At 46.3% G+C, this 27226-nt stretch overlaps 1 protein-coding gene across 1 annotated transcript in view; it reads left to right on the top strand.

The window, feature by feature from the left end:
• The window catches only part of LOC141147317 (protein mono-ADP-ribosyltransferase PARP14-like), a 157437-nt gene that overhangs the window by 99116 nt on the left and 31095 nt on the right, over nucleotides 1-27226 (top strand). The window contains exons 7-10 of the mRNA XM_073634534.1: nucleotides 10379-10600; nucleotides 11088-11169; nucleotides 13169-13318; nucleotides 19013-19075. Of these exons, the coding sequence (XP_073490635.1) occupies nucleotides 10379-10600; nucleotides 11088-11169; nucleotides 13169-13318; nucleotides 19013-19075 (517 nt within the window). The remainder of the gene's footprint in view (nucleotides 1-10378; nucleotides 10601-11087; nucleotides 11170-13168; nucleotides 13319-19012; nucleotides 19076-27226) is intronic.

The raw sequence follows: 27226 nt of genomic DNA, 5'->3' as shown, positions 1-27226 counted from the left end.
AAAGAATTTCTTGGGATTTTTTTTGCTCTCCTCCACTATGTATCTTTCATGTTCTATCTTAGACCTCCTATTTGCACCCTTACATTTGTTGTTGCATTCTTTATAAAGTCTGAATGCTGAGGATGATCCCTCAACCTTGTATTTTTTGAAGTATACATACACATATATGCCAGCGCTCAGGAACATTGATAATGCAGTCAAAAAATGCAGTTAAACATACAGTAAACTAGGGGTAAGAGTAAGGCTATAGTTGCTGGAGATTATAAAAGAGCCATAGCAATAGTCACTGTGATAAAAAACTGTAATTATCAAACTGGATTGTCTCTATGCGAAGACCAGCGCTGAGGGCAAGCTTTCCGGGTGAGCGAAGTCAGCTCTCTAGATCAACATGTGAAAAAAACAGAAGAAAAGCGCCTCTGAGTGCAGGTATTTAATGGTAACAATTTGCAAGTTATCCACACTTACAGTGAAGTAAGGAGAAAACAGCTACGAAGGGGAACAGCTCCTGGATCAGTCCCAGCGTCCATGGTATAGATACAGTGGAATGACTCCGAAGGGATGACCGCAGTTCCCCGCACGGAGAAGACAAACAGCTGAGCTGGAAGGACGTCCCTTAATCCAGCAAGGCTCTCGTGGACGTGTGACGTCACCAGAGTACAGAGGACCACAACACGTTTCAGAGCATGCATGAAGCTCCCACTGGGCATGCACGCTCCTTTTTCAAGTGTAGGGTGAATGGGGAGAAGAAAAACTTAAATAGCTTCGCATGATGGGACAAACACACTACAGCTGACAAGGAAAACATCAATAAACAAATCTCTCAGTTTTGTTTATTGATGTTTTCCTTGTCAGCTGTAGTGTGTTTGTCCCATCATGCGAAGCTATTTAAGTTTTTCTTCTCCCCGTTCACCCTACACTTGAAAAAGGAGCGCGCATGCCCAGTGGGAGCTTCGCGCATGCTCTGAAAGGCATTGTGGTCCTCTGTACTCTGGTGACGTCACACGTCCACGAGCGCCTTGCTGGATTATGTGACGTCCTTCCAGCTCAGCTGTTTGTCTTCTCCGTGCGGGGAACCGCGGCCATCCCTTCGGAGTCATTCCGCTGTATTTATACCATGGACGCTGGGACTGATCCAGGAGCTGTTCCCCTTCGTAGCTGTTTTCTCCTTACTTCACTGTAATGCCCCGTACACACGGTCGGACATTGATCGGACATTCCGACAACAAAATCCTAGGATTTTTTCCGACGGATGTTGGCTCAAACTTGTTTTGCATACACACGGTCACACAAAGTTGTTGGAATTTCCGATTGCCAAGAACGCGATGACGTCAAGCATGTACGACGAGACTAGAAAAGGCCATTTCAGAACCAAGTTCGGCACCCTTTGGGCTCCTTTTGCTAATCTCGTGTTAGTAAAAGTTTGGTGAGAGACGATTCGCGCTTTTTCAAACTCGTGGTTTTCAGATCGTTTTCTGCCGTTCAGTTTGTGCTTGTGGGTTTGTATCTGCTCTTCAGTGCGTGCAAGCAAGTTCCGCGTGACTTAATCATTGTGTTCTTGTTCGTTCGTTACTGTTTTTCAGGTCGCTCTTCACAGGCCTTGCTGTTCTTCAGTGCGTTCTGTTACTTCGTTCTGAGCAGCCGACCGTTTTCTAGCCATGTTGCGTATGCGTACTCCTCGTAGAGTTCGTGCTGTGCGGGGGCTTGGTGTTGGGGTCCTGACCTTGACACAAGTCCAGTCCATGAACAGGGTGGGGAGGAGTTCATGGACCAAGAATTGGTTGCTTCAGCGTGACCAGTTCTCTCATATGCCTTTGCTCCGTGAGATCCGTGAGAATAATCCTGATGATTTCAGGAACTTTCTCAGGATGACGGACCCCGTGTTTCACCGTTTGTTGGCTTCGCTGACCCCCTATATTAGCAGGCAGGATACCTGCATGAGGCAAGCCATCACTGCGGAGCAGAGGCTCGTCGCCACCCTGTGGTGCTTGGTGACGGGGAGAAGCCTGCAGGACTTGAAGTTCTCGACAGGCATCTCCCCCCAGGCTCTGGGGATCATTATCCCAGAGACCTGTTCTGCCATCATCCAAGTCCTGCAGAAGGAGTATATGAAGGTAAGATTTTTATCCTTTAATATCACATTTCATTGTATTTAATGTGTGCTAATATATTGTATTTTTTTCCTCATTCCCTAATTACCATGATTGGAATATGCTGTGAATGTCCCCTTTGTCCTCATGCATGCTGGATTTTTATGTAATTAATTTTTTAGGTCCTTCATACAGATTGTCCTTCAATAACCTTCCCAGCATGCTCTACGGGCCCTATATTCACCTCATGTAGTCACTTAACAATGTATTTTATCAGCTCCATAGTAGTGCTTTACCCTAAACACTCCTTAAAATGTTTTGAAATGTTATTTTAGCTTTAAATTCAGGCAGAGTGGCAGAGGCTTTTTTTTTGTGGTGTCCCCAAATAATTTTTTGTAACCCTCCCTCCCCCAACTGCTAAGTCAGCTGATCCCAATTCTCTATCCTCAATCATCTATCTGCTGACTTTGCCAAACCCATACACACTATACCCATCTCTTTTGTGCTCTGATTTATGGATGAATTCCCCAAAGCATGTAGTGCAAGGGCCTGCCTGTATACTTTCAAATGGTACTGTTTGAATTTTTAAGATCCTATTATTATCTTGAGTCAGGTAATAGCAGAATGTTCAAATGTGCTCAAATGTGTACAGTGTGTATTTATATCTTTGTATTATGACACTTCTTACCTGTCCAGTGGGCTGCCAATAGTGTAACTAAGGAGGGGCTGTTCCAAGTAATACCCATTATTTAGGCATTCATCTCTCAATGAAGTGAAGAGGGTTACCTGTCCAAGATTTCCACACACCCCCTATAATGTTCGAAATGGCCCATGAGAGGGGGGGGGGGGGGAATATGATAGGTGTACCTTATACTTTGGTGTTAAATTCCCCTTAATAAATGCTATCTGGAGGTTGCCCCAGAATGTTTGTGCCTAATCTGCTTGCCATGTTTCTGAGCAAAAATATTAATTGTTTTTTTTTTTCCTCAACAGTTTCCTTCCACGCCACAGGAATGGCAGACTGTGGCCTCCCACTTTGCCCAGTGGCGGGACTTTCCTAACTGCGGAGGGGCAATTGATGGGAAACATGTCCACATCATCCCACCACCCAACTCGGGGTCGTACTATTTCAACTATAAGGGGTTCAATAGTATTGTGATGTTGGCGGTGGTGTTGGCTAATTACGACTTCTTGTATGTGGACGTGGGGAAGAATGGCCGGATGTCCGATGGTGGAGTCATCGCCCAGACGGAGTTCTACAGGCGTCTCCAGAATGGCAGCTTGGACTTGCCAGCTCCAGAGGACAATGTGGAAGGACTCCCATTTGTGTTCGTTGCTGATGAAGCGTTTGCGCTGGGGGACCATCTTATGCGGCCATTCCCTATGAGGTCCCTCACCCCGGAACAGAGGGTTTTTAATTACCGGCTGGCCAGAGCCCAAAGAGTGGTGGAGAACACATTTGGAATCCTGGCCAGCCGGCTCCGCCTATTTCTGACACCTATCCATATGTTGGAGTATAAACTTAATCATATCATCATGGCTTGCTGTGTTCTACATAACTTTTTAAGGAAACATTCGGCCAACTATGCTGGCTCTGTTGGGCCTGAGGCCAGAGTGATACCTGAAACAACACTGACAGCGCGTGAAAGCGGCCGTCCTGGCTTGCCCTCCCTGAGTGCCCGTGATGTCCGGTTACGATACTTGGAGTTCTTTGCGGGTAGGGGGGCTATCAATATGTGAAGCCTTTTTCAAATAAAAAAGCAAAAAACAGAAATTATTTGTGGACATTTACTGCTTGTGTTTGTTTTAGCTGACCCTGACAGAAATGTGTTAAGTCCAGAAAATGGTGTGATTGTGTAACCTTATACAAAGCACTGTTGGGTGTTCTTGACTAAATGCAAAGACACTTTTCACTACAAGTGCACTTGCAACTGCACTGAAACTGCACTTGTAGTGCCAAGAGGATTTGCCCTTAGGAAAGAACCCCCATTTTCACCGAAAACACCAATTACATCACCACCAAAGTGTTTTAGCGTTGACACAATAATCCACACATTCTTGATTAACACACTTTTTATTACCTGCACAATCACATGTGCATTTACCAAAGGTTTTTCAAACAAACCAATATGTTTGTTGTCGACCAATTTTTGGGGTAGCATTATCAAAAATAGAAATGTCCATTTAAGATAAAACAGGCATGTGTAAAACCAACAAGAAAGACACAAATCTTGAACTTACAAAGTTCACATTTGCTAGAATTTGAAGGCTATATCAGACATGAGTATTTAGGAACTGTGTTTGATATTGCGTTCAGATGGGGTGAAGTCACCCCAGGAAAAGCCAAATTTGGAAGATGCACACCAATTTACGAATTTCAACATGTGCAACCTGCCATCACGGGGGATCAAGGGACATGTTTGGGGTGAGAAACCCCTTCCTCAATAATAAAGTAGCTGAGAGGAAGGGGTTTCTCACCCCAAACACGTCCCTTGATCCCCCGTGATGGCAGGTTGCACATGTTGAAATTCGTAAATTGGTGTGCATCTCTACTTTATAATTGAGGAAGGGGTTGCACCCCCAAAACACGTCCATTGATCTCCCGTGATGGCAGATAGCACATGTTGACACACTGTGTGCATCCTCCAAAGTTGGCTTTGGGAAAAAATAACAAAAACATTTTTCACATTGTAGCACACCAAAAAACAAAGGGATTTGGAGGGGCTTTAAACTCACCCCAAAACATCAATGATGTTTATATTTTTTTGAATAACATCATTGATGTTTTTCTTGAGGTTTTCCAATTGTAAATTACACCCCATGATCTCCCCGATCAGGATCTGGGCACTTTCGGATGTGAAAGGATCTGGATCCACAACATCATGATCACCTAAAAAGAGAGGAACCCCCAAAAAAATTAGGTGTCAAAAATATGCCGCCATCCATCTCTTACGTGAGCCTGTGGTCGCAGACACTCACCTGTTGTGGTGACAATTTCCACCACATCTTCATCCTCCTGCTCTTCTTGTGTTGGGGGGATTTCCCCTTCTTCCAGAGGGGGGTGGGCTCTGGTCTCCTCGGATGAGGGGTGTCCTCCGAGTCTTTTAATCCATGCAGGAGGGTCAACGCAAGCTATGTTGGACCTGCTTTATAAAGTCCTAAGAAAGGGGGTGAGTGGGGAACTAACACCCAAGACCGACGTGATTGAGTTGGACCATCCTCCTCCTCCACCTCCTGCTGCCACAACTCCACCACCACAGCCACAGCGTGGAAGGAAGCGTGGAAAGAAGACCTGAGAATGATGACCCTGGGTTCAGTCTGGTCTGACAGAAGCTGCAGTCTCTTGTATGACCACAGCCTGGGGACACAGATGTCATGTGCTGCTTTCCGGATCTCAGGGACTTCTGGACCAGACTGCCCTCCCTTAGATATGGACTCCTCAGGCCACCAATTTTGCTTGAAAATAGTTGATGTCTGCCCTGGGGGTCTAAGGCTTCACCTATTTCTGCTGTTTCTCCAGTGTTGCCTCCCTCTTTGTTTAGTTGTGAGCCCTTAATAAATGTTTTTTTTGGGGAAATTATACTCTCCTGTGTGTGTTTTCATCCAAAAAGGACAGTTTGTTGGTGACGATTCAGGTTCATTTCTAAAAACATAAAATGTGAAATTAACAAGGGACAACAACACCAAACAATCTCCTACAGATTAAATAGAACAACATATCAATGGTGTTGTGGTAACTTGACACAAAAAACACACAAAAAAATATTTCGGGAGTACAAATAAAAATCCAAAAAAAAAACAAACACCCTTCAAAAAAATACAAACACAAAAAAAATAATCTACATTAAAGCCAAAAAAAAAAAATTACACCAAAATAATGTTGTCAGATGTGAGAAATCAAAATATATTGAGTGAATCACGATAAATAGTAACAAAATAAGTTTGTGAGAAGTCTGTGTGAATATGAGCAGCAAAACTACTTAATTCTTGTCACATTATAAAGAAGAAGAGAGTGCGCTGTATTAAACCATTTTTAACATTGCAGCGTGACGAAAGTGCTGTATCCATTGCAAACGCTAATTTTACCAGACCGAGCTGTTCCGTGTCGGAATTTCTTCTGAGCATGCGTGGCACTTTGTGCGTTGGAACAGGCCACACACGGGCGTAGTTGACGCGATCGGATTTTGTTGTCGGAAAATTTTATCTCCTGCTCTCCAACTTTGTGTGTCGGAAAATCCGATGGAAACTGTCCGATGGAGCCCACACACGGTCGGAATTTCTGACAACACGATCCGATCTGACATTTTCCATCGGAAAATCCGACCGTGTGTACGGGGCATTAGTGTGGATAACTTGCAAATTGTTACCATTAAATACCTGCACTCAGAGGTGCTTTTCTTCTGTTTCTTTTGTATTTTTTGAAGGCCTTCTCCTTTGCTTTTATATTCATTTTTACATTGGAGTTAAGCCATCCGGAATGCCCTTATTTAATATGCTCTTAAAGCAAACCCATTTCTCCTCCATGTTCTTTGTTCCTAAGATTTTATCCCAATTTATGCCTTCTAGCAAGGTTCGTAGTTTAGGGAAGTTGGCTCTTTTGAAATTCAGTGTCTTTGTATTCCCTTCATGTTTCCTATTTGTGTGATTTATACTGAAACTAATTGACCTGTGATCGCTGTTACCTAAATTGCCCCGTATTTCCACATCCGTGATCAGGTCTGTATTGTTGGTAATCAGTAGATCCAGTAATGTTTTATTTCTAGTTGGTGCGTCTACCATCTGACCCATAAAATTGTCCTGCAAGACATTAAGGAACTGGCGAGCCTTAAATGAATGCGCGGTTCCCTCCGCCCAGTCTATGTCTGGATAATTAAAACCCCCCATTATGATAACACTTCCCATCCTTGCTGCTAATCCAAATTGTGATAGGAGATCCGTCTCCACTTCCTCCCTCAGGTTAGGGGGCCTATAGCATACTCCCAGTATTATTTTCCCCTTAGCTTCATCCCTTTGGAGCTCTACCCATAAGGATTCCACCTCCTCCCTAGCTCCCTCAGTGATGTCATCTCTCACATTCACTTGTACATTATTCTTGATATATAGGCATACCCCTCCCCCTTTTTTACCCTCTCTATCCTTGCGGTATAGGGTATACCCTTGAATGTTTGCCAGCCAATCATGAGAGCTGTTGAACCAGGTCTCTGAAATTCCCACAAAATCCAAATCCTCCTCGTACAACAGTATCTCTAGTTCACCCATCTTGTCCGCCATGCTCCTGGCATTGGTGAACATGCCACATAGTTTAGACCGGTCGCATATTGTCCTCGTATTGGGTAGAGATTGCAACTAGGACTTGCTACTATACCTTCCTTGGGTTTTTGTGCTTTGGTCAACCTACCACTAATGCCCCCAATACTACCCTCTGGAATATCTTCCGCGCTGGCTATCTCTACCTCTGGACCCTCCCCCCCATCGCCTAGTTTAAAAACCCCTCTAACTTTTTGGCCATCTTCATTCCCAGCAGATCTGCACCCTCCTCATTTAGGTGCAGTCCGTCCCTTCTATAGTACCGGTTACCGACTGAGAAGTTGGCCCAGTCCTCCAGGAACCCAAACCCCTCCTTACTACACCAGCTCTTCAGCCACTTGTTTATTTCCCTAATCTCCCTCTGCCTTTCTGGTGTGGCTCGATGTACCGGTAGTATTCCTGAGAATACTACCTTGGAGGTCCTTTTCCTCAATTTAGCTTCTAAGTACCTAAAATCATTCTTAAGGACACTCCATCTGACTTTGTCATTGGTGCCAACGTGCACCATGACAGCCGGGTCTTCCCCAGTCCCTCCCAGTAATCTGTCCACCAGATCCGTGATGTGCTGAGTCTTATAAGCATATCGCTAAGGCTTAAAGCGCAAAAAAGGTCGAATCCACACCATCTAACCAGGGTATGTCATAAAGTAAAAGTTTGTCTGGATATAGGGACCCACGGATGAAAGTAGTTGCCATTTTTTCACTATAACAATATTTGACTAGATCTCCAGCTGCAGATTGAGGAGTGTGGGGCATGCAGTAAAGTGGCTCAGCAAGGATCGTTATATAAGGAAAATTCTAAAGCCTCATTATCTGCTGTATTAGACCCCTGTCACACTGAGGCAGCTTTCAGTATTTTAGCGCTAGAAATAGCACCTGTAAAGCGCCTCAAAACTGCCCCCCAATCATTGAAATGCGTGCTTTCACACTGGGGCGGTGCGCTTGCGGGACAGGAAAAAAAGTCCTGCAAGCAGCATCTTTGGGGAGGGTTGGGGGCGCTGTAACCAGCTCTCCCAAAACACCCCTGCCCATTGCAATGAAAGGGCAACGCTTCCAGAGCACCTTAAAAGTGCTTTAAAAGCGCCACAACATGGGACTTTTTACAATTTTTTTTGTAAAAAGCGCCCGCTAGCAGCCGAAAAGCACGGCTAAAACAGCGCTAAAGTGCCGCCAAAACAAGCAGTGCTTTAGCGCACGGGCGCCTCAGTGTGAAAGTAGCCTTAAGGCAAGGGTACATCAAAAACGATGGAGGTAGCACATTGCGAGAAAAGGATAATGCACGGTGGAAAATATATGACATGAAGATCACGAGGAACATTCTTTGCACATATTCTTTTATATTATAGTTTTTTGCACAGATTTTTTTTGCACATTGGTTGGATTGATGCAATCTAAAAAGGCATTCACTTTAACAACATTTTTAAAATAATTTTCTATTTAATATGACACTATTATTATTTAATTTTACACTATTATTAGTTGGGTGTGTGGCTCCCAAGAGTCATTTTATTTTATTTGAAGAAAAGGTGGCAACCCTACCCAAAACGGCAAGAAGGGGGCCCACTGCAGAACATGTGAAAGGGTCCCACTGGGGGGCCATAATAGAGGGCCCCATGATGGAAGTAAAGGATCAATGGGAAGGCCCCGGGTCTGGAGAGAAGGGGGGGGGGGACTCTGAAGGTTCTAGTTACGCCTCTGATAAAGAGGCATGTGAAGGAATAATTTTTCATGTGGATCTTTAAGAAGAAGCCAAGCCTCACTTGACTAACCATTTCCTACCGTATTCAGAAAAAGAATGTCTGGAATTCCTCTTTGTGTTTTTAAGAAGTACATTTTCAGTACTTCCCATGGAGCCACATAGAGATACATTTGGGCCACATTTTGTGTTGAGATGTCTTGCAGAACTGGGGTCCTCAGGTTGAATCCCAACCAGGACACTATTTGCATGGTGTGACGGACCCCGGTACTCAAGAGGAGCATGTCCATCGTATAAGCTTCCCTTACCCTGTAACAGGAGAATACCAGATCCCGCAGCCCATCCAGTCACTAGTCAGGACACTGCATTGGGTGGTGAGAAAACATAAAAACTGTTTATTGAAAGCTCACAGAGAATTTTTATATACCACACAAAATCAGAGAAAAGCTTGATCACATTATCCTATGCAAAGGAAACTGTATACAGGAATCTAATTAACATAACTAGGGAACAACCAACAGATACTATATGCTAATCCACATCTAGCAACTACTAGCTGACAGTGATATAATTAACAAGTGCTAATTAACCAGGCAATTAACCCAGCCTAGGTGACCAGATCATTCGGCACTTAAAACCCTGAGTACAAAGTACTGTACATTAAACATTATTATAAGCATAAACACATAGATGAGAAGACAGACAGAAACAATAGGGGATCCAATTAACAATGGGAGGAAGACATTTAGGAGGCACACTATGGGAGAGACCTACTTACAATAAACACATTATGGCAGGGGACCCCAGTGGTTTGAGTGGATTACAATAACATCTACAGTCATTTCTGGTTTGAGGCATAGAGGCCCCAAATATGTATATAGAACCTCCAGTTCTCAGAGTCGGTGTGTTTTGGGGAGATACGGACTTGACTCTAAATAAGACCACTCCAGGGGTCCCCCAGGCACACACCTCCCAAAGAGTAGGGTTCCCTTCAAAACCAGGGTCCATAGTCAGTAGGCAAGAGGCCACCCTTCAGTCCCCTCCAAGGGAGTTTGCAGGTTATCTCTGTGCTTGTATGGGTTTCATCTGGGTACCCCAGTGTCCTTCCTCACTCTAAAGACTGGTAGGTCAGTTGGCTAAACTAAGTGCTCCCAAGATGGCTGCCCCACCGCCTAAACCCTTTTTAGTCCCCAGGGAGAAAAGCACTATAGTAATACAAATTAAATATATGTGATTTATTTTTTTATCTTGCTCAGAGTTATCCTTTAATCTCGGACTCTCTGTTTCAGATTCTTCGCACAGATATTAAAAACTGTTTGGCGCTGGCAGAGCAGAACCAGCGGACGTCAATATCTTTCCCAGCTATTGGAACCGGCAAACTCGTCTTTCCGAAGGATTTGGTGGCATTTTTGATGTTCGATGAGATTTTCCAGTTTAGCTGCCAAAACAACGTACAGAATCTTCTAGAAGTTCATTTGGTCCTTCACCCCAGTGACAGTGACACCATCAAGGTAATGGAGATCTCATGTTTTTTTGTGATGCTCTTAGTCTAGAGGTTGAATATTTCTGCATGGCCATCTGGGTGGTGGGGTGTCCTGCTCCTTGTCACCGGCAAGCACAGAGCCATCATTAGGTGCATGGAGATGGTGCTGGAGCTGTGTAGGACCTGTTGGAAAAATCTGAATAACAACAAAGGAGTGAGGAATTTGACCCTTGCATCCTACAGGAGTGTCAGTTGGCAAATAATGAGGAAGGTGATAGTGCAGGCGGCTTGAACAGGATACACATACAGGATGATACATTTGGTGACTACAAACGAAAACATGGATTACCAAAGACTCTTTTTAGAAGGTATCATTGTAGTGCATACGATTATAGAAAGCCTCTCCTTCATCCCACTAGACCCTGGCCACCTCACTTCCAAAGTCACATTACCTGTATCTCATATATGTTTTTCTTGCTGTATAGTGGACGTTTTCTTGTGTTATGTATTTTCAGGCATTTACAAGCCAACTGGAAAAATGCACTGATGCTGCCACTAGCGGGGCCACCAACATGCAATCAGCTGGGACGGGGTCAAGTATGTTTATGTAATATTAATCTATGTCTGCTATAAGGAGTTTATTTCCTCAAACTATTCCATATTAGGGCTGTTATGCCATGTACACACGAGCGTACTCCGTCGGACAATTTGATCGTGTGTGGGCTCCAGCTGACTTTTTTTCCCCAAAAGTCTGACGAACCTAGAAATAAAACATGTTTCAAATCTTTCCGATTGACTCGAGTCCGGTCGAAAAATCTGTTCGTCTGTATGCTAAAACCAACGCTAGGGCAGCTATTGGCTACTGGCTATCAACTTCCTTATTTTAGTCCGGTCATACGTCATCACGTACGAGTCCGTCGGACTTTGGTGTGATCGTGTGTGTCCAAGTCCGTTCGTTTGAAAGTCCGGCAGACCTACGCTGCAAAGTCTGTCGGAAAGACTGACGGACCTAGTCCGCCGAAAAGTCAGCTCGTGTGTATGTGGCATTACTGATTAAAATTTTCGTGTTCGATTGATCTATTTTTTTTAATTGATTAATTGACTAATTTCGATTAATTATAACATATATACAGATCCAACTACTTTTAGCTGATTTAGCACTGTTGTTATGGCAACGGCCGAAGCCGGGCATAGCAGGGCATGGCTAGGACGTCACACATCATAAACTCAGCCTCACCGTGCCCATAATCTCAGCCTCATCGTGCCCATAATCGCAGCCTCACCATGCCCATAATCACAGCCTTACCGTGCCCATAGTACAGTCTCACCGTGCCCATAATCTCAGATTTACTGTGCCCATAATCGCAGCCTCACCGTTCCCATAATGCAGTCTCTCCATGCCCATAATCGCAGCCTCATCGTGCCCATAATGCTGTCTCACTGTGCCCATTATCGCAGAATCGCCGTGCCTATAATCGCAGCCTCACCGTGCCCATAATGCTGTCTCACCGTGCCCATAATCGCAGCCTCGCCGTGCCTATAATGGCAGCCTCACCGTGCCCATAATGCTGTCTCACCGTGCCCATAATCGCAGCCTCGCCGTGCCTATAATGGCAGCCTCACCGTGCCCATAATGCAGTCTCACCGTGCCCATAATGCAGTCTCACCATGTCCATAATCGCAGCCTCACTGTAGTCAGTGCCTGTGCCTGGATTACACAGTCTGCGGGCATCTCTCGCTGTGTGTCTCGGAGTTAAGTGTGAAAACTTTGACCATGCTGTGAGGAAAGTCCCGCCCTCCTCCTAGCTTGTGTGATAGGCAGAACACTGCGTCTATGACACGAGCTGATCTAGGTGGAGGGCGGGATTTTTCTCACAGCGCAGCCTAAGTTTTTACACTCAGGTCCAAGACACACAGCGGGAGATGCCCGCAGACTGTGTATGACATATAGCGGAGGAGGAGGGAGCGGAGTGCTGCGCTGCAGCCACAGCTTGGCCCAAAGCGGCCCCAGGGCAAGCAGCCTACCATTTTGATCGATCAAAAAAATTAACGATTAATCGAGGAATTAATCATTAATTCCGCAGCCCTATTCCATATATTTTATAATATACAAAGGACGCTTCATATCAGATTCTAATTTAATATATACCCCTGGCCATCACACCTACGTGACCTTGTTGAACATCCCATTCCAAAATAATGGCCATTAATATGGAGTTGCTCACCCCCCTTCTCCTCGTAGTCTCCACTCTTCTGGGAAGACTTTCCACAAGGTTTTGAAGGGTGTCTGTGGGAATTTGTGCCCATTTGTGAGGTCAGGTATTGAAGACCCAACTCACCATCAGAGATCCATTTTATCCCAAAGGTGATCAGTAGGGATGAGGTCAGGGCTCTGCAGGACACTCAGTTTCCTCCACACCAAGCTGGTCACACCATGTCTTTATGTTACCTCAAAATTGTCAGGGCACAATTGTCTATGATGTCTTTGTACGATGTAGTATTACCAGGACCATTCACTTGAGCCACATGAACTCTGTCATTTGGGAAGGGGCTCTACATACATCTGTCATACATTCCTATCCTTTCTGTCTTGCAGCATTCTTTGAGACAGAGATAAACCCGTCACTCGGGGTTCATGAAATGAAGATCGGATCTGTCACTTATCAGGTGAAGACCGGAGATATAACCAAAGAGGACACTGACGTCATTGTAAATTCTTCCAACCGAGACTTCACATTGTGCAAAGGTGATTCATTCTGACCCCCAACATCTGAATATCAGATTACCGTATATACTCGAGTATAAGTCGTTCCGAGTATAAGTCGAGGCCCCTAATTTACCACAAAAAACTGGGAAAAATTTATTGACCCGAGTATAAGACGAGGGTGAGAAATGCAGAGGGTCAACAATGCCCATCTGCAGCTGCATGCCTCCCTGTGTCCTGTGCAGCCTACCTGTTCCCTGTGCATGTGTCCTGTACATGTATGTGTGTCCTGTACATGTATGTGTGTCCTGTACATGTGTGTCCTGTGTCCTGTACATGTCCTATGTCCTGTGTCCTGTACATGTCCTGTGTGCAGCCTACCTGTGTCCTGTGCAGCCTCCCTGTGGCGATCTCCATCCTCCCTGTGACAATCTCCATCCTCAAACGGCGGCCGGCGTGTGATGATAGTGTTCGGCGGCCATTCCACAGTTCAAAAGCCGCGCCTCCTCCTTGTCTGTGATAGGCTGACCGCTGACTGCCTATCACGGACATTCTCTCATTCTCATACCACGGACGAGGATGAGAGAATGTCCGTGATAGGCTGTACACTGACAGCTGTTCAGCCTATCACAGACGAGCAGGAGGCGCGGCTTTTGAAAGCTGCAATAGCCGCCGAACGCTATCATCACACGCCGGCCGCCGTCTGCCTGCATGACACGCTGATCATGCAGACAGACGGCGGTGACTCGAGTATAAGTCGTAGGGACACTTTCAGCCCAAAAAAAAGGGCTGAAAAATTTGACTTATACTCGAGTATATACGGTATACAACAATCAGCCATAACTCTATGACTATCCAGTATGTCCCCTTTTTGCTGCCAAAACAGCCCTGACCCGTCGAGTCATGGGCTCCACTAGACCTCTGAAGGTATGCTGTGGTATCTGGCAGATCCTTTAGGTCCTGCAAGTTGCAAGGTGGGGCCTCCATGGATCAGACTTCCCATAGTAAATCCTGGTGCCACCTCTTTCCCAGGTAAGTGACGCACACACACCCGGCCATCCACATTATGTAAAAGAAAACATGATTCATCAGACCAAGCCACCTTCTTCCATTGCTCTGTGCTCCAGTTCTGATGCTCACGTCCCCATTGTAGGCGTTTATGGCTTTGGACACAGGTCTAGTGATTACAATTTGGTTCTTGTCAAAATCGGTGATATCCTGACACCTGCCTATTTTTTTCTGCTTTCAACACATCAACTTCAGGGACATCATGTTGACTGGCTGCCTAATATATCCCACCCACTTTCAGGTAACAAAATTGTCACGGAACGCCCCACACTCCGCTTGAGTGCTTCCGTCATATACCGCTTCCTAAGTTCTGAAACACGAGTCCAATGGATCTGGCTATAGGAACCCCAAGAACTAGACAACACCAGTCTTGGAGTACATCAGAACTACTCTTTATTTTGAGATCTCACAGACCTTTTTATGTCAGGGATGACTCAAAGCTAAACTAATTAACATGACCTAATTTACTACAAAATGTACCCAGACCAGATGACAGTCTTGTGGGCACCGGGCTTCACACATTAATACAATTAACAATACAAACAACAATCTCCCCCCTCCTCAGCCTAGACCATTCGTCTATTAGCCAGGGCTGGTGGCTAATGTGATCAGCTCTCTCAATTAACATAAACAACAATGGGTGAAAAGACTCTTAGAGCCACACTAAACACATTATAGCAGAGTTGATGACATTAGCATTTAACAGTACGAGTCCCAATGGTATAAATCAGTCACCATTCTAATATGGCATAAAAAGGGTTCCAGAGTCTGTGTGTTTTGGGGGGACATGGAGCTGAATCCATAGTAACACCAACCCCAGGGTCCCCAGGTATACAGCTCACAGAGAGCACCATTCCTCCAAATGCTAGGGCCCATAATCGGTGGGCAACAGGCTTGCATACAGTCCTCTCCAACAGCCTCTGTTCTGGCTCTGTCTATGACATTTCTCCCCTTTCGGCAGGAGACTAACACAGGAGGAGACCCCAGACGGGTTGACTCCGAAGTTAGTCCATAGTTCCAGTCCTCTACTGCCTGTACCCACACCGTACCCCAAATAAATTATTCCAAACAGAGTATCACTCACCCAGCCAACCTCTCTGTCATGCTGTTGGGGATCGGGGCCCACTGCCCAGCATCCCTGGGGTATACAGGTGGAGACTGAAGTCCCATCCACCTTCACAGGAAATCCATCCTCTGTTAGTTGAGGGCAGAGTCCAGCAGTCCTCGGCCCTGTTGCCAGCCCTTCTGCTGGAAACTCCACACCATCTGTTCCGGCTAACTGTTGGAGAGGGAGGCCGACTGCCCCGCCTCCCTGGAACTCTGTAGTTGTTGCTGGTGCTGGGCAGAGGTTGGTAGCACTCTGCCCTGTTGCCAGCACTTCTGCTGGGGACTCCGCATCCTCTGCTCCGGCTAACTGTTGGGGCAGGCAGCTGGCTTCCTCCCCTCCCAAACTGTGTAGCTGCCATTGGGGAGGTGAGCCGGCTGCTTCCTTTTCCATTCCCTCATCTGGCTGCTGGGACGACATGTCGATGGTACTGTCTCCCAGGTACACGGATCTTTGCTGGGGAGGAAAGCCCACTTCCTCCACCCTGGCCAACTGTTGGGGAGGGACAACACACACCTCCTCTCCCTTCTCCCCCTGTATCTGCTGCTGGGAAGTGATTGCCATCTTCTCACCCTGAGCCTCCACAATTGCTGCAGATGTGGGGCAGAGGTCTTGGACCCTCTGTCCGGTTGCCAGCACTTCTGCTGGGGGTTTGCTAGGTGGTTCCTCCTCTACAGAAATGTCTATTAAATCCCCAGTCTCTGGAAGTGGTAAAAGTGTGGGACAGAGGTCTTGGACCCTCTGTTCAGTTACCAGATCTTCAGCTGGAGAAGTTTGTTTTAACTCCATAGATGCTGCTGGCAGAAAATCACATGTCCCTGTCAGTGTTGTGGGAGAAAGGCTGACTACCTCTTCTCTCAGGAAGGCTGAAGCCACTGTTGGTGCTGGGCAGAACACAGTGAACTTTGGCCCTGATAGCAGCTCTTCTGCTGGAGGCTCATCAGGTTGTTCTTCCTCAGCAGAAAAGTCTATTAAATCCTCTACCTCTATAACTGGTGTCTGTGGATAGAGGTTCACCATTTCCTGTCCGTGGAACTCAGAAGATGCCATCAGTGCTGAGCAGAGCGCAATGAAGTTTGGCCCTAATCCCAACTCTTCTGCTGGGGGCTCACCCGACGGTTCTTCCTCAGCAGAAAAGTCTATCAAATCCCCTGTCTCTGCAACTGGTGTCTGGGGATGGAGGTTCACCATCTCCTGTCCATGGAACCCAGAAGATGTTATCAGTGCTGGGCAGAGGTTAGCAGAGCTCTGCCCTGTTGTCAGCACTTCAGTTTTGGGGATGGCAATCTCCAGATTTTCCACTGCAGATTCTCTGGCATGCTGCTGGACAGGCACATTCCTCCATCCAAGATCATCCCATGCAGAAACAGGATCATCAAGGTCAGTCAGCACTTGCTGCATCCGCCATAAGACCTCCGCCTCCATAGCTGTGGGGGCAGGTTGGCAAAGCACACTATCGCTCTGCCACATTGCCGACTCTTCAGCCAGGATTTCAGGGTTGTCAGCTGGTATTTCCTGATAGTCCCAGGCAAAGGGAGCCCAGCCCTGGCACTGAGCAATGTCTAGCAGCCGTCTGTAGGCGATCTCTAGCTCCCATTCCTGAATGGCCAGAAACTCCAAATCTTCCTGTGCCCAGTGCACTTCTGAAATGTTCAGTAGCCCTTCTCTGAAATCCATGATTTTGTCCACCCGCCGCTCCAAATCACTCCCAAAGTTAGGGTCCCCTGTCAGCTTCACAAACAACAGTCCCAAGCCGCCGTAGCTTAAGCCTTCCGTTGGGCTGTCATCCGCTATCCAGGGACATGCTTGAGATACATGCCACCGGAGGGCTCTGTAGCTCTCATCCAGCTTCATCTCTGCCCAGACCAGCCTGCTTAATTCAGCTGTCTGCTTCTTGTGTGGTTTTTCTCCCAAAAACCGCACCCGCAGTCCGTACTGCGACCAGTACCTTTCCTCGATGGAGGGGAGAACTTTTCCCTGGTGTCGCTGCTCACGGGCTAGCGCTTCCTTCCAGAGTTTGCAGCGAATCGAATCACACCATCCCAGCAGGACCTGCTCCGATACTGGTCCTCTGTGCTGTATCTGCATCTCTCGCAACCTCCTTCTGAATTCCTCATCCATGGCGGCTGGTATCTGTACCTCTCCTCTTCTGCTATCTGGACCTTGGATCCAGATGGAAGTTTGGATGTCCCAGACTTCAGGAAGCTTTCCCGCTGCTTGCCACCAATGTCACGGAACGCCCCACACTCCGCTTGAGTGCTTCCGTCATATACCGCTTCCTAAGTTCTGAAACACGAGTCCAATGGATCTGGCTATAGGAACCCCAAGAACTAGACAACACCAGTCTTGGAGTACATCAGAACTACTCTTTATTTTGAGATCTCACAGACCTTTTTATGTCAGGGATGACTCAAAGCTAAACTAATTAACATGACCTAATTTACTACAAAATGTACCCAGACCAGATGACAGTCTTGTGGGCACCGAGCTTCACACATTAATACAATTAACAATACAAACAACAATCTCCCCCCTCCTCAGCCTAGACCATTCGTCTATTAGCCAGGGCTGGTGGCTAATGTGATCAGCTCTCTCAATTAACATAAACAACAATGGGTGAAAAGACTCTTAGAGCCACACTAAACACATTATAGCAGAGTTGATGACATTAGCATTTAACAGTACGAGTCCCAATGGTATAAATCAGTCACCATTCTAATATGGCATAAAAAGGGTTCCAGAGTCTGTGTGTTTTGGGGGGACATGGAGCTGAATCCATAGTAACATCAACCCCAGGGTCCCCAGGTATACAGCTCACAGAGAGCACCATTCCTCCAAATGCTAGGGCCCATAATCGGTGGGCAACAGGCTTGCATACAGTCCTCTCCAACAGCCTCTGTTCTGGCTCTGTCTATGACAAAAATAATCAGTTTTATTCACATTACCTGTCATAAATTTATGGCTGATCGGTGTAGATTGTAAATCACTCATGAAGAAATCCAGAAAAAAAAATGCTAAGTGGTCATAATTTTGTTCTATGTTTAGAGTCCTAGATAGAACACGGGTGGGTAGTACAGATAATACAATGCATACAATGATCCAATGATTAGTATAGCATAAAAAACTACAACCTGAGGAGAGGAGTGTGAAGAGCGCACTTGATGCCTGTAGAGATAATCGGGGGAGGGGAATCCCAGAGAAGTTCTAGGTGGTGGAGTATGAGCACATGACTGGAGGAGGGGGGAGGGGGAGGTCATGTGTGGTTGTATCTGGAAACTCGTGAGGGAATGTATTAGAGACATCAGATTGTGAAGGGCTTTGTATGAGTTATAGATGGAAAGACTCGTAGATGAAGGAATATGAATTTTGGTGGGCTCAGCTCTCTGTTGAGTTGACATAGGGCCCAATTCACAAAGCTAACACACCAGGGTAAAGGATACTTATTTTCAGTTCAGTTCAATAAGATTTGAAAATGACAGTCACATGGATAAATAAGGATACTAAACCGTGTGTTGAATCTCTGTGAATTGAGCCTCATTGTGTTTTATGTTTTTTATTTGTAGGAGTTTCAAAAGCGATTCTGGAAGCTGCTGGACCGTCTGTTGTATCATCTGCTGCGGCTCTGGGTAAAGCCCTGCACTGGACCATTCTTGTTTTATGCTTTGTTTTTGCCTTTGTACAAGAATAGACGTAGGGAAGATATAGAGAGAAATGGGTTTAAACCATTGGGTATTACTATTGATGGACGCTCACCCGGTGCCAGTAAAGGCCATGCCATGTACATCTTTATATGTCTGTGAAGGTTCTCATTTATCCAAGTCATGGTATACTGTAGCTAGTAATAAATGGCCACATTCTGCTTGATTTGTTCTGTTGAAGATATTTTCACAAAAAAAGATTTCTTATCCTGCGTTCTTCAACCTAGATATCCACTGTCCTAATTAGGTGAACCAGGTAGAGCTGCTCCCCTAGGAGATTGTCAACAAGTTCTGGGCTGCAATCTGTAACGAAAGGAAGAAGGGAAAAAAACAAAACAAGGAAAGCGCTCCCCTAGTGTAAAACCTCCTTTATTGGGAACACGACAAGAAAGACCACAAGATGCTCTCACATGGTTCCAATGAAAACACGGCCCACCGAGCCGGGGAGCTGCTCTAAGATGTATTCCTGCATACAGCCAGGGACTCTGAGTTTTTTTATGATTTTGGAATATGATGTTTTTATGACATAATTATGTATATATGTGTATATTTCTCATCCAAGTAGTGACAAGTTTCTTATTAGAATTATCTTTAGGTATATAGTACTGCTGATGGATAGCTCAGAACGTGTATATACATATACTGTACATATGCCTCCTAGTAAGCCATCTGATAGTAAGGGGTTAATGCCTCCTCCTGGGACTCTAAGCCAGGATCTGCTTTTAAGGAGATGAAGGAGCGCTACTGAGCATGCCTGAAGAAGGAGGCCACGCCTTCGTATCCACAGTACACGGACTTACGTTCTGTGACTCCCCCGGCACATTGGATCGGTGCCCACAGCCATCCTGACTCTTCATTACAAGTGCCACAGGCTGTATTGGTTTGAGTGTCTCCAGCGGCAGCTCTTGGCTCAGAGTCCCTGGCTGTATGCAGGAATACATCTTAGAGCAGCTACCCGGCTCGGTGGATGGGATCACTCTGGTTTACATTACAAGTTCTGTGACAGGCGTGTTTTCATTGGAACCATGTGAGAGGATCTTGTTCTCTTTCTTGTCGCATTACCAATAAAGGAGGTTTTACACTAGGGGAGCGCGTCCCTTGTTTTTTTCCTTCTACCTGTTAAAAATATTTTGAAGCTTCTCCAAGTCACTTCTTCAGTTATAATGAATGTCAGAAAATTTCCTCCAGTGTCTATACCCACACAGGTAACAGAGACACCTTCATCTAATTACCATTAAATGTGTCAAGGCAGATGTTGATTTCCAAGAACAGGATGGGAAGTATGAAAGCTGTAGAACCCTCCCCCCTTGTTCTGGTAGCATGATCTTGTCATTGATGTCAGGGAGTCTCCACACTTCTTCTCCTCAGCCCTGGAAAACAGCAGGGAACCCCCTCTTCTCTTTCCCCCAGTTCCTTGTGGGATCTGCAGTGTCCTCCTTCCAGCTCAGGCTGTCCAAATTACACCTCCCACAATCCTAGCAGTCCACATCCTTTGTGCCTTCCTATTGGGTAGAGGGTGGGCAAATCACTGACTGTACAGGGCTCTACAATAAGAGTCTTCTCCTGTAACTGTGCCTGTGTAAAAGTCTCCTCTGCTGCCAGACACAGGATCCTTCTCCTGTCAGTGCTACAGACTGGGCTTCACTAGATTTTGGGATTTATGTACCATGATATTTTAACTTTCTTACTGTGCCATAAAGAGTGCACTGCCTTAACCCTCTTGGGCATGGAGGTCACCAGAGCTTCACAGGTTGTCACTGGAGTCCTCTTCCCCTCCTCCGTGACGACATCACGGAGCTGGTGGATGTTAGAGACGTTGCGTTCCTCCACCTTCCGTTTGAGGATGTCCCACAGATGCTCAGTAGGGTTTAGGTCTGGAGACATGCTTTGGCCAGTCCATTACCTTTTACCCTAAGCTTCTTTAGCAAGGCAGTGGTCGTCTTGGAGGTGTATTTGGGGTGGTTATCATGTTGGAATACTGCCCTGTGGCCCAGTCTCTGAAGGGAGGGGATCATGCTCTGCTTCAGTATATCACAGTACATGTTGGCATTCATGGTTCCCTTCAATGAACTGTAGCTCCCCAGTGCCAGCAGCAATCATGCAGGCCCAGACCATGACACTCCCACCACCATGCTTGACAGTAGACAAGACACACTTGTCTTTGTCCTCCTCACCTGGTTGCCGCCACACACGCTTGTCACCATCTGAACCAAATAAATTTATCTTGGTCTCATCAGACCACAGGACATGGTTCCAGTAATCCATGCCCTTAGCCTGCTGGTCTTCAGCAATCTGTTTGTGGACTTTCTTGTGTATCATCTTTAGAAGAGGCTTCCTTCTGGGATGACAGCCATGTAGACCAATTTGATGCAGTGTGCGGCGTATGGTCTGAGCACTGACAGCCTAACCCCCCAAAACCTTCAACCTCTGCAGCAATGCTGGCAGCACTCATATGTCTATTTCCCAAAGACAACCTCTGGATATGATGCTGAGCATGTGCACTCAACTTCTTTGATCAACCATGGCAAGGCCTGTTCTCAGGGGAACCTGTCCTGTTATACCGCTGTATGGTCTTGGCCACCGTGCTGCAGCTCAGTTTCAGGGTCTTGGCAATCTTCTTATAGCCTAGGCCATCTTTATATAGAGCAACAATTCTTTTTTTTTCAGATCCTCAGAGAGTTCTTTACCATGAGGTGCCATGTTGTACTTCCAGTGACCAGTATGAGAGAGTGAGAGCAATAACACCAAATTTTACACACCTGCTCCCCATTCACACCTGAGACCTTGTAACACTAACGAGTCACATGACACCGGGGAGGGAAAATGGCTAATTGGGCCCAATTTGGAGATTTTCACTTAGGGGTGTACTGACTTTTGTTGCCAGCGGTTTAGACATTAATGGCTGTGTGTTGAGTTATTTTGAGGGGACAGCAAATTTACACTGTTATACAAGCTGTACACTCACTACTTTACATTGTAGACAAGAGTCATTTCTTCAGTGTTGTCACATGAAAATATATAATAAAATAGTTTCAAAAATGTGAGGGCTGTACTCACTCCTGTGAGATACTGTAATATATATATATATATATATATATATATATATATATATATATATATAATTATTATTATTATACAGGATTTATATAGCACCAACAGTTTACGTAGCGCTTTACAACTTGAGGGTAGACAGTACAAATACAATACACTTTAATACAGTAAGAATCAGAGGGCCCTGCTCATTAGAGCTTACAATCTAAGAGGGAAGGTAAAGAGATACAAGAGGTAATAACTGTGGATGATGTGCTGATTGAGAAGATAAATGTACAGTTGTTAGGTGGGGGCCAGATAGGCTTCTCTGAAGAGATGAGTTTTCAGGGATCGTCTGAAAGTGGATAAAGTAGGAGAAAATCGGACGGATTGGGGTAGAGCATTCCAGAGGATGGGAGAGGCTCTGGAGAAGTCCTGAAGGCGAGCATGGGATGAGGCGACAAGGGAGTTTGAGAGCAGGAGGTCTTGGGAGGAGTGAAGAGAACGATTAGGTTGGTATTTTGAGACTAGGTTAGAGATGTAGCTGGGGCCAGGTTGTGGATGGCTTTGTAAGTTATAGTTAGTATCTTGAATTTAATTCGGTGACTGAGTGGCAGCCAATGAAGGGATTGGCAGAGGGGTATAGCAGACGCTGAGCGGTTTGTGAGGTGGATGAGCCTGGCAGCAGCGTTCATGATGAACTGAAGTGGGGATAGCCTATTTGGAGGTAAGCCAATGAGGAGGGAGTTGCAGTAGTCGATGCGGGAGATGACCAAGGAGTGGATTAGAAGCTTTGTGGTGACATTGGTTAGGAAGGGGTGTATCTTGGAGATGTTGCGGAGATTGAGGCGGCAAATTTTGGATAGTGATAGAATGTGGGGTCGAAAGGTTAGTTCAGAGTCCAGGATTACACCTAGGACCCTGGCTTGGGGAGATGGGTTGATAGTTGAGCCGTTGATATTGACAGAGAAATCAGGGGAAGTGGCACCTGAGGGAGGAAATATCATGAGCTCGGGTTTAGATAAGTTGAGTTTGAGGAAGTGATGTGACATCCAGGCTGATATGTCTGCTAGTAAGTTGGTGATGGGTGAGGAGACAGATGGAGAGAGCTGGGGGGGTGGAGAGATAGATTTGGGTGTCATCAGCGTAGAGATGATATTTAAAGCCGTGGGAGGCAATCAACTGAGCCAGGGAGGTGGTGTAGATTGAGAAAAGGAGAGGTCCAAGGACAGAACCTTGGGGGACCCCAAAGGAGAAAGGAAGAGGAGAGGAGGAAGTAGAGTTGTAAGTGACAATGAATGAGCGGTGGGATAGGTAGGATGAGAACCAGCGAAGAGTACAGTCATGGAGACCAAAGGAGTGGAGTTTATTGAGGAGGAGGAGGGGGTGGTCCACTGTGTCAAAGGCAGCAGAGAGATCCAGGAGAAGTAGTACAAAATAGTGTCCACTGGTTTTAGCCTTTACTAGGTCATTTGAGAGTTTAAAGAGAGCAGTTTCCGTGGTGTGTTGAGGGCAAAATCTGGACTAAAGGGGATCAAGAAGTTTATCTATGGTCAGATGGTCGCTTAATCGGTTGTAGACCAGTCCTTCAAGAAGTTTATATATATATATATATATATATATATATATATATATATATATATATATATATAAACTTCAGTGTTGTTATATATATATATATATATATATATATATATATATATATATATATATTTATATTTAATAACACTGATTTGTGATATTTTTGATTATAATATGTTTTGCCTTTTTTGTAATACTCTTTGGAATGGTGTATTTTATTTTTGGTGATTACTATTTTCAGCCCGCTTCGGTTCGGTCATGTGATCCAGTGCCCCTGTGCCCTGTGTCAGTCAGTGGCAGCTGCAGGGAAGAGGAGAGAGAGCCGAAAAGGGATGGATCATAAGAGCCTGTGGATGGTGTCACCTCTCCAGGCTTTATCAGCCATTATTGAGTGCTCTATGTTCTTCTCTGCAGCCACCACTGGCTGACACAGGAGATCACATGACTGGACGGGAGTTGGCTGAAAATAAGTACGTTTATACCAGTGGTGGAACTACCAGGGTTGCAAAGGTCGCACTTGCGACCAGGCCATGGCCTTCCACCACTGTTGGGGGATGGAGGGGGGAGGTCCCAGCTGGCTGCAGGGCTCTGAGCTGTGAGCATCTCTCTCACACAGCCCAGAACCAGCACTGAAAGTTCCCCCCTCCATCCTCCCTTGCACAGAAGGAAGAGGAGAGAGCTGATCTGCAAATCATCCTCCGACCTCTTCTCCTGTGTGTGCACCACAAGAAGTGTGAAGCCCAGCAGCTGATGATCAAAGGTGCAGACAGAGGATGGCTGAGCCTCCATCATGGGAGTTAGCTCATCCTCCATCCCCTGTTTGTAAGGAAAGTGCCCCCCTCCCACCCTTCTCTCTCCTGTCTCTGAGTAAACAAATGTAAGGGGGACTCATATGTAAGAGGTGCTCTGTGGACTCTAATGTAAGAGGGGGCTTTGGTGAGCAGAGATCCCTTAAATCAGAGTTCCCATTTACACCAGAGTCCTCAGCATTCCCCCTTACATCAGAGACCCCCCTTAAATCTGGGTTCCCAGCGCACCCCTTATGTTAGAGTTCCAGAGTCCACAGAGATACCCTTTACAGTGTAAGGCTCGATTCACATCTATACATGTTGTTTTTGAGCGTTTCTGCAGTGTTTTTTGTGGTGCTTGCTGCGTTTTTACTGCAATTTTGTCGCGATTTGCGTTTTTTTTTTTACACTGTATATAACCGGTTGTTAAGGAGGGGGCCGGCATGTCCTTAACAACCAATGAATCATCATTTGTCAGCGGGCTTCATGCTCAATGAAAAAGAAAAAAAAATATCCGGCTAAAAAAAAATCGAGAGAAAAAATGGCATGGGGTCCCCTTCCCAGGTCCATACCAGGCCCTTGGGTCTAGTATGGATTCGGAGGGGACCCCCATGCCAAAATTCATACCAGACCCTTAACTGAGCATGCAGCCCAGCAGGTCAGCAAAGGGAGGGGAACAGCGAGCGCCCCCCCCTGAACCATACCAGGCCGCATGCCCTCAACATAGGGGGATGGGTGCTTTGGGGCGGGGGGGCTCAGCCCCCCCCCACCCCAAAGCACCTTTCCCCCATGTTGATGGGGACAAGGGCCTTTTCCCGACAACCCTTGCTCGGTGGTGGTTGGGGTTTGCGGGCGGGGGGCTTATCGGAATCTGGAAGCCCCCTTTAATAAGGGGGCCCCCAGATCCTGGCCCCCCATGTGAATGAGTATGGGGTACATTGTACCCCTACCCATTCACCTGGAAAAAATGTGTAGTGTTAAAAAATACAGTAGACAGTTTTTCACAAGTCTTTTATTTGGCAGCTTCGGGGGTCTCTTCCGACTTCTCCACTCTCTTTTCCGTGCCCTCCGATTCTTCTCCCGCTGTCCGGTGTCTTCTGCCGGGTTCTCCTGCTCTTTTGCTAGCTCTTGCCCAGTTTTCTCCGGTGTCTTCTTCCCTCTTCTCTTTTTCCGATGTTGACTCGACGTGCTCTTCCGCTGTAATGCCATGTGCGCGGTGCGCAACGACTTATATAGGCATGTCATCTAGTGACCCCGCCCCCTTATGACGTCACTGCCCGGGGCATGATGGGTCTGTGACGTCACAAGGGGATGTGGCCTCCAGATGAAGTAATCCGATTACCACGCCCCATCGTTATTTAAGAAGTGCAGGACATCGGTGCCGACAGATCAGCAGGATGCAGCATCGGAGGAGGGTCGGCAGCGGGAGCGGCGGCAGAGGAAGAAGAACACCGGACAAAAAAAAAAGAAGAAGAGCGGAAGAAGATCCAGGGGGAGAAGGAGAAGCCCGGAGGATGAAGATGCGGGAGAAAATGGAGGAAGACCGGAGGAAGAAGCGGAAAAGAAGAAGATTTTTAATAAAAGACTTGTCAAAAACTGTCTACTGTATTTTTTAACACTACACTTCTTTTTTTTAGTGAATGGGTAGGGGTACAATGTACCCCATACTCATTCACATGGGGGGGTGGGATCTGGGGGCCCCCTTATTAAAGGGGGCTTCCAGATTCCGATAAGCCCCCCGCCCGAAAACCCCGACAACCACTGGGCAAGGGTTGTCGGGAAGAGGCCCTTGTCCCCATCAACATGGGGATAAGGTGCTTTGGGGTGGGGGGCGCAGAGCCAAAGCACCCATCCCCCCATGTTGAGGGTATGCGGCCTGATATGGTTCAGGAGGTGGGCGCTTGCTTGTCCCCTCTCTTTCCTGACCTGCCGGGCTGCATGCTCAGATAAGGGTCTGGTATGGATTTTAGGGGGACCCCCACGCCATTTTTTTTGTACATTTTGGCATGGGGGATCCCCTCCAAATCCATACTAGACCCAAGGACCTGGAGGGTGCCCCACGATTTTTTTTTTTTGCCAGCATTTTTTTTTTTACATTGAGCAGGAAGCCCGCTGACAGCTGATGACTCATCAGTTGTTAAGGACGCAGCAGCTTCCCAGCCCCCTCCTTAGCAACCAGCTATATAGAGTGTAAAAAAAGAAATAGAAAAAACGCAAATTGCGGCAAAATCTCAGTAAAATCATGGTAAAAGTGCGGTACTTGCATTTTGGATGAGGGTCCATTGAATTCTATTACAAGCAAAATGCTGCATTTTGCGGGAAAGAAGTCCCCGACCCTTTCCAAAAACGCAAAGGCACAAAAAAGCATTGATGTGAACATGTTCCATAGGAACTCATGTTAAAAAATTTCCCTGCATTTCTGCAAAATGCAAAATGCATCAAAAAACGCATTAGTGTGAATCGAGCCTAAGTGGACATTCTGCAATCTCTGATGTAAGTGGGGATCTGCAGACTCTGATGTAAGGGGGGCTCTGCAGACTCTGATGTAAGGGGGGCTCTGCAGACTCTGATGTAAGGGGGGCTCTGCAGACTCTGATGTAAGGGGGGCACTGCAGACTCTGATGTAAGGGAGACTCTGCCGACTGTAAGGAGGGCTCTGCCGACTCTGATGTAAGGGAGA

The sequence above is a fragment of the Aquarana catesbeiana genome, linkage group LG06 (assembly GCF_042186555.1).
Source record: "Aquarana catesbeiana isolate 2022-GZ linkage group LG06, ASM4218655v1, whole genome shotgun sequence".
Lineage (NCBI taxonomy): Eukaryota > Metazoa > Chordata > Amphibia > Anura > Ranidae > Aquarana > Aquarana catesbeiana.
This window is presented reverse-complemented; position numbering and strand designations above follow the sequence as displayed.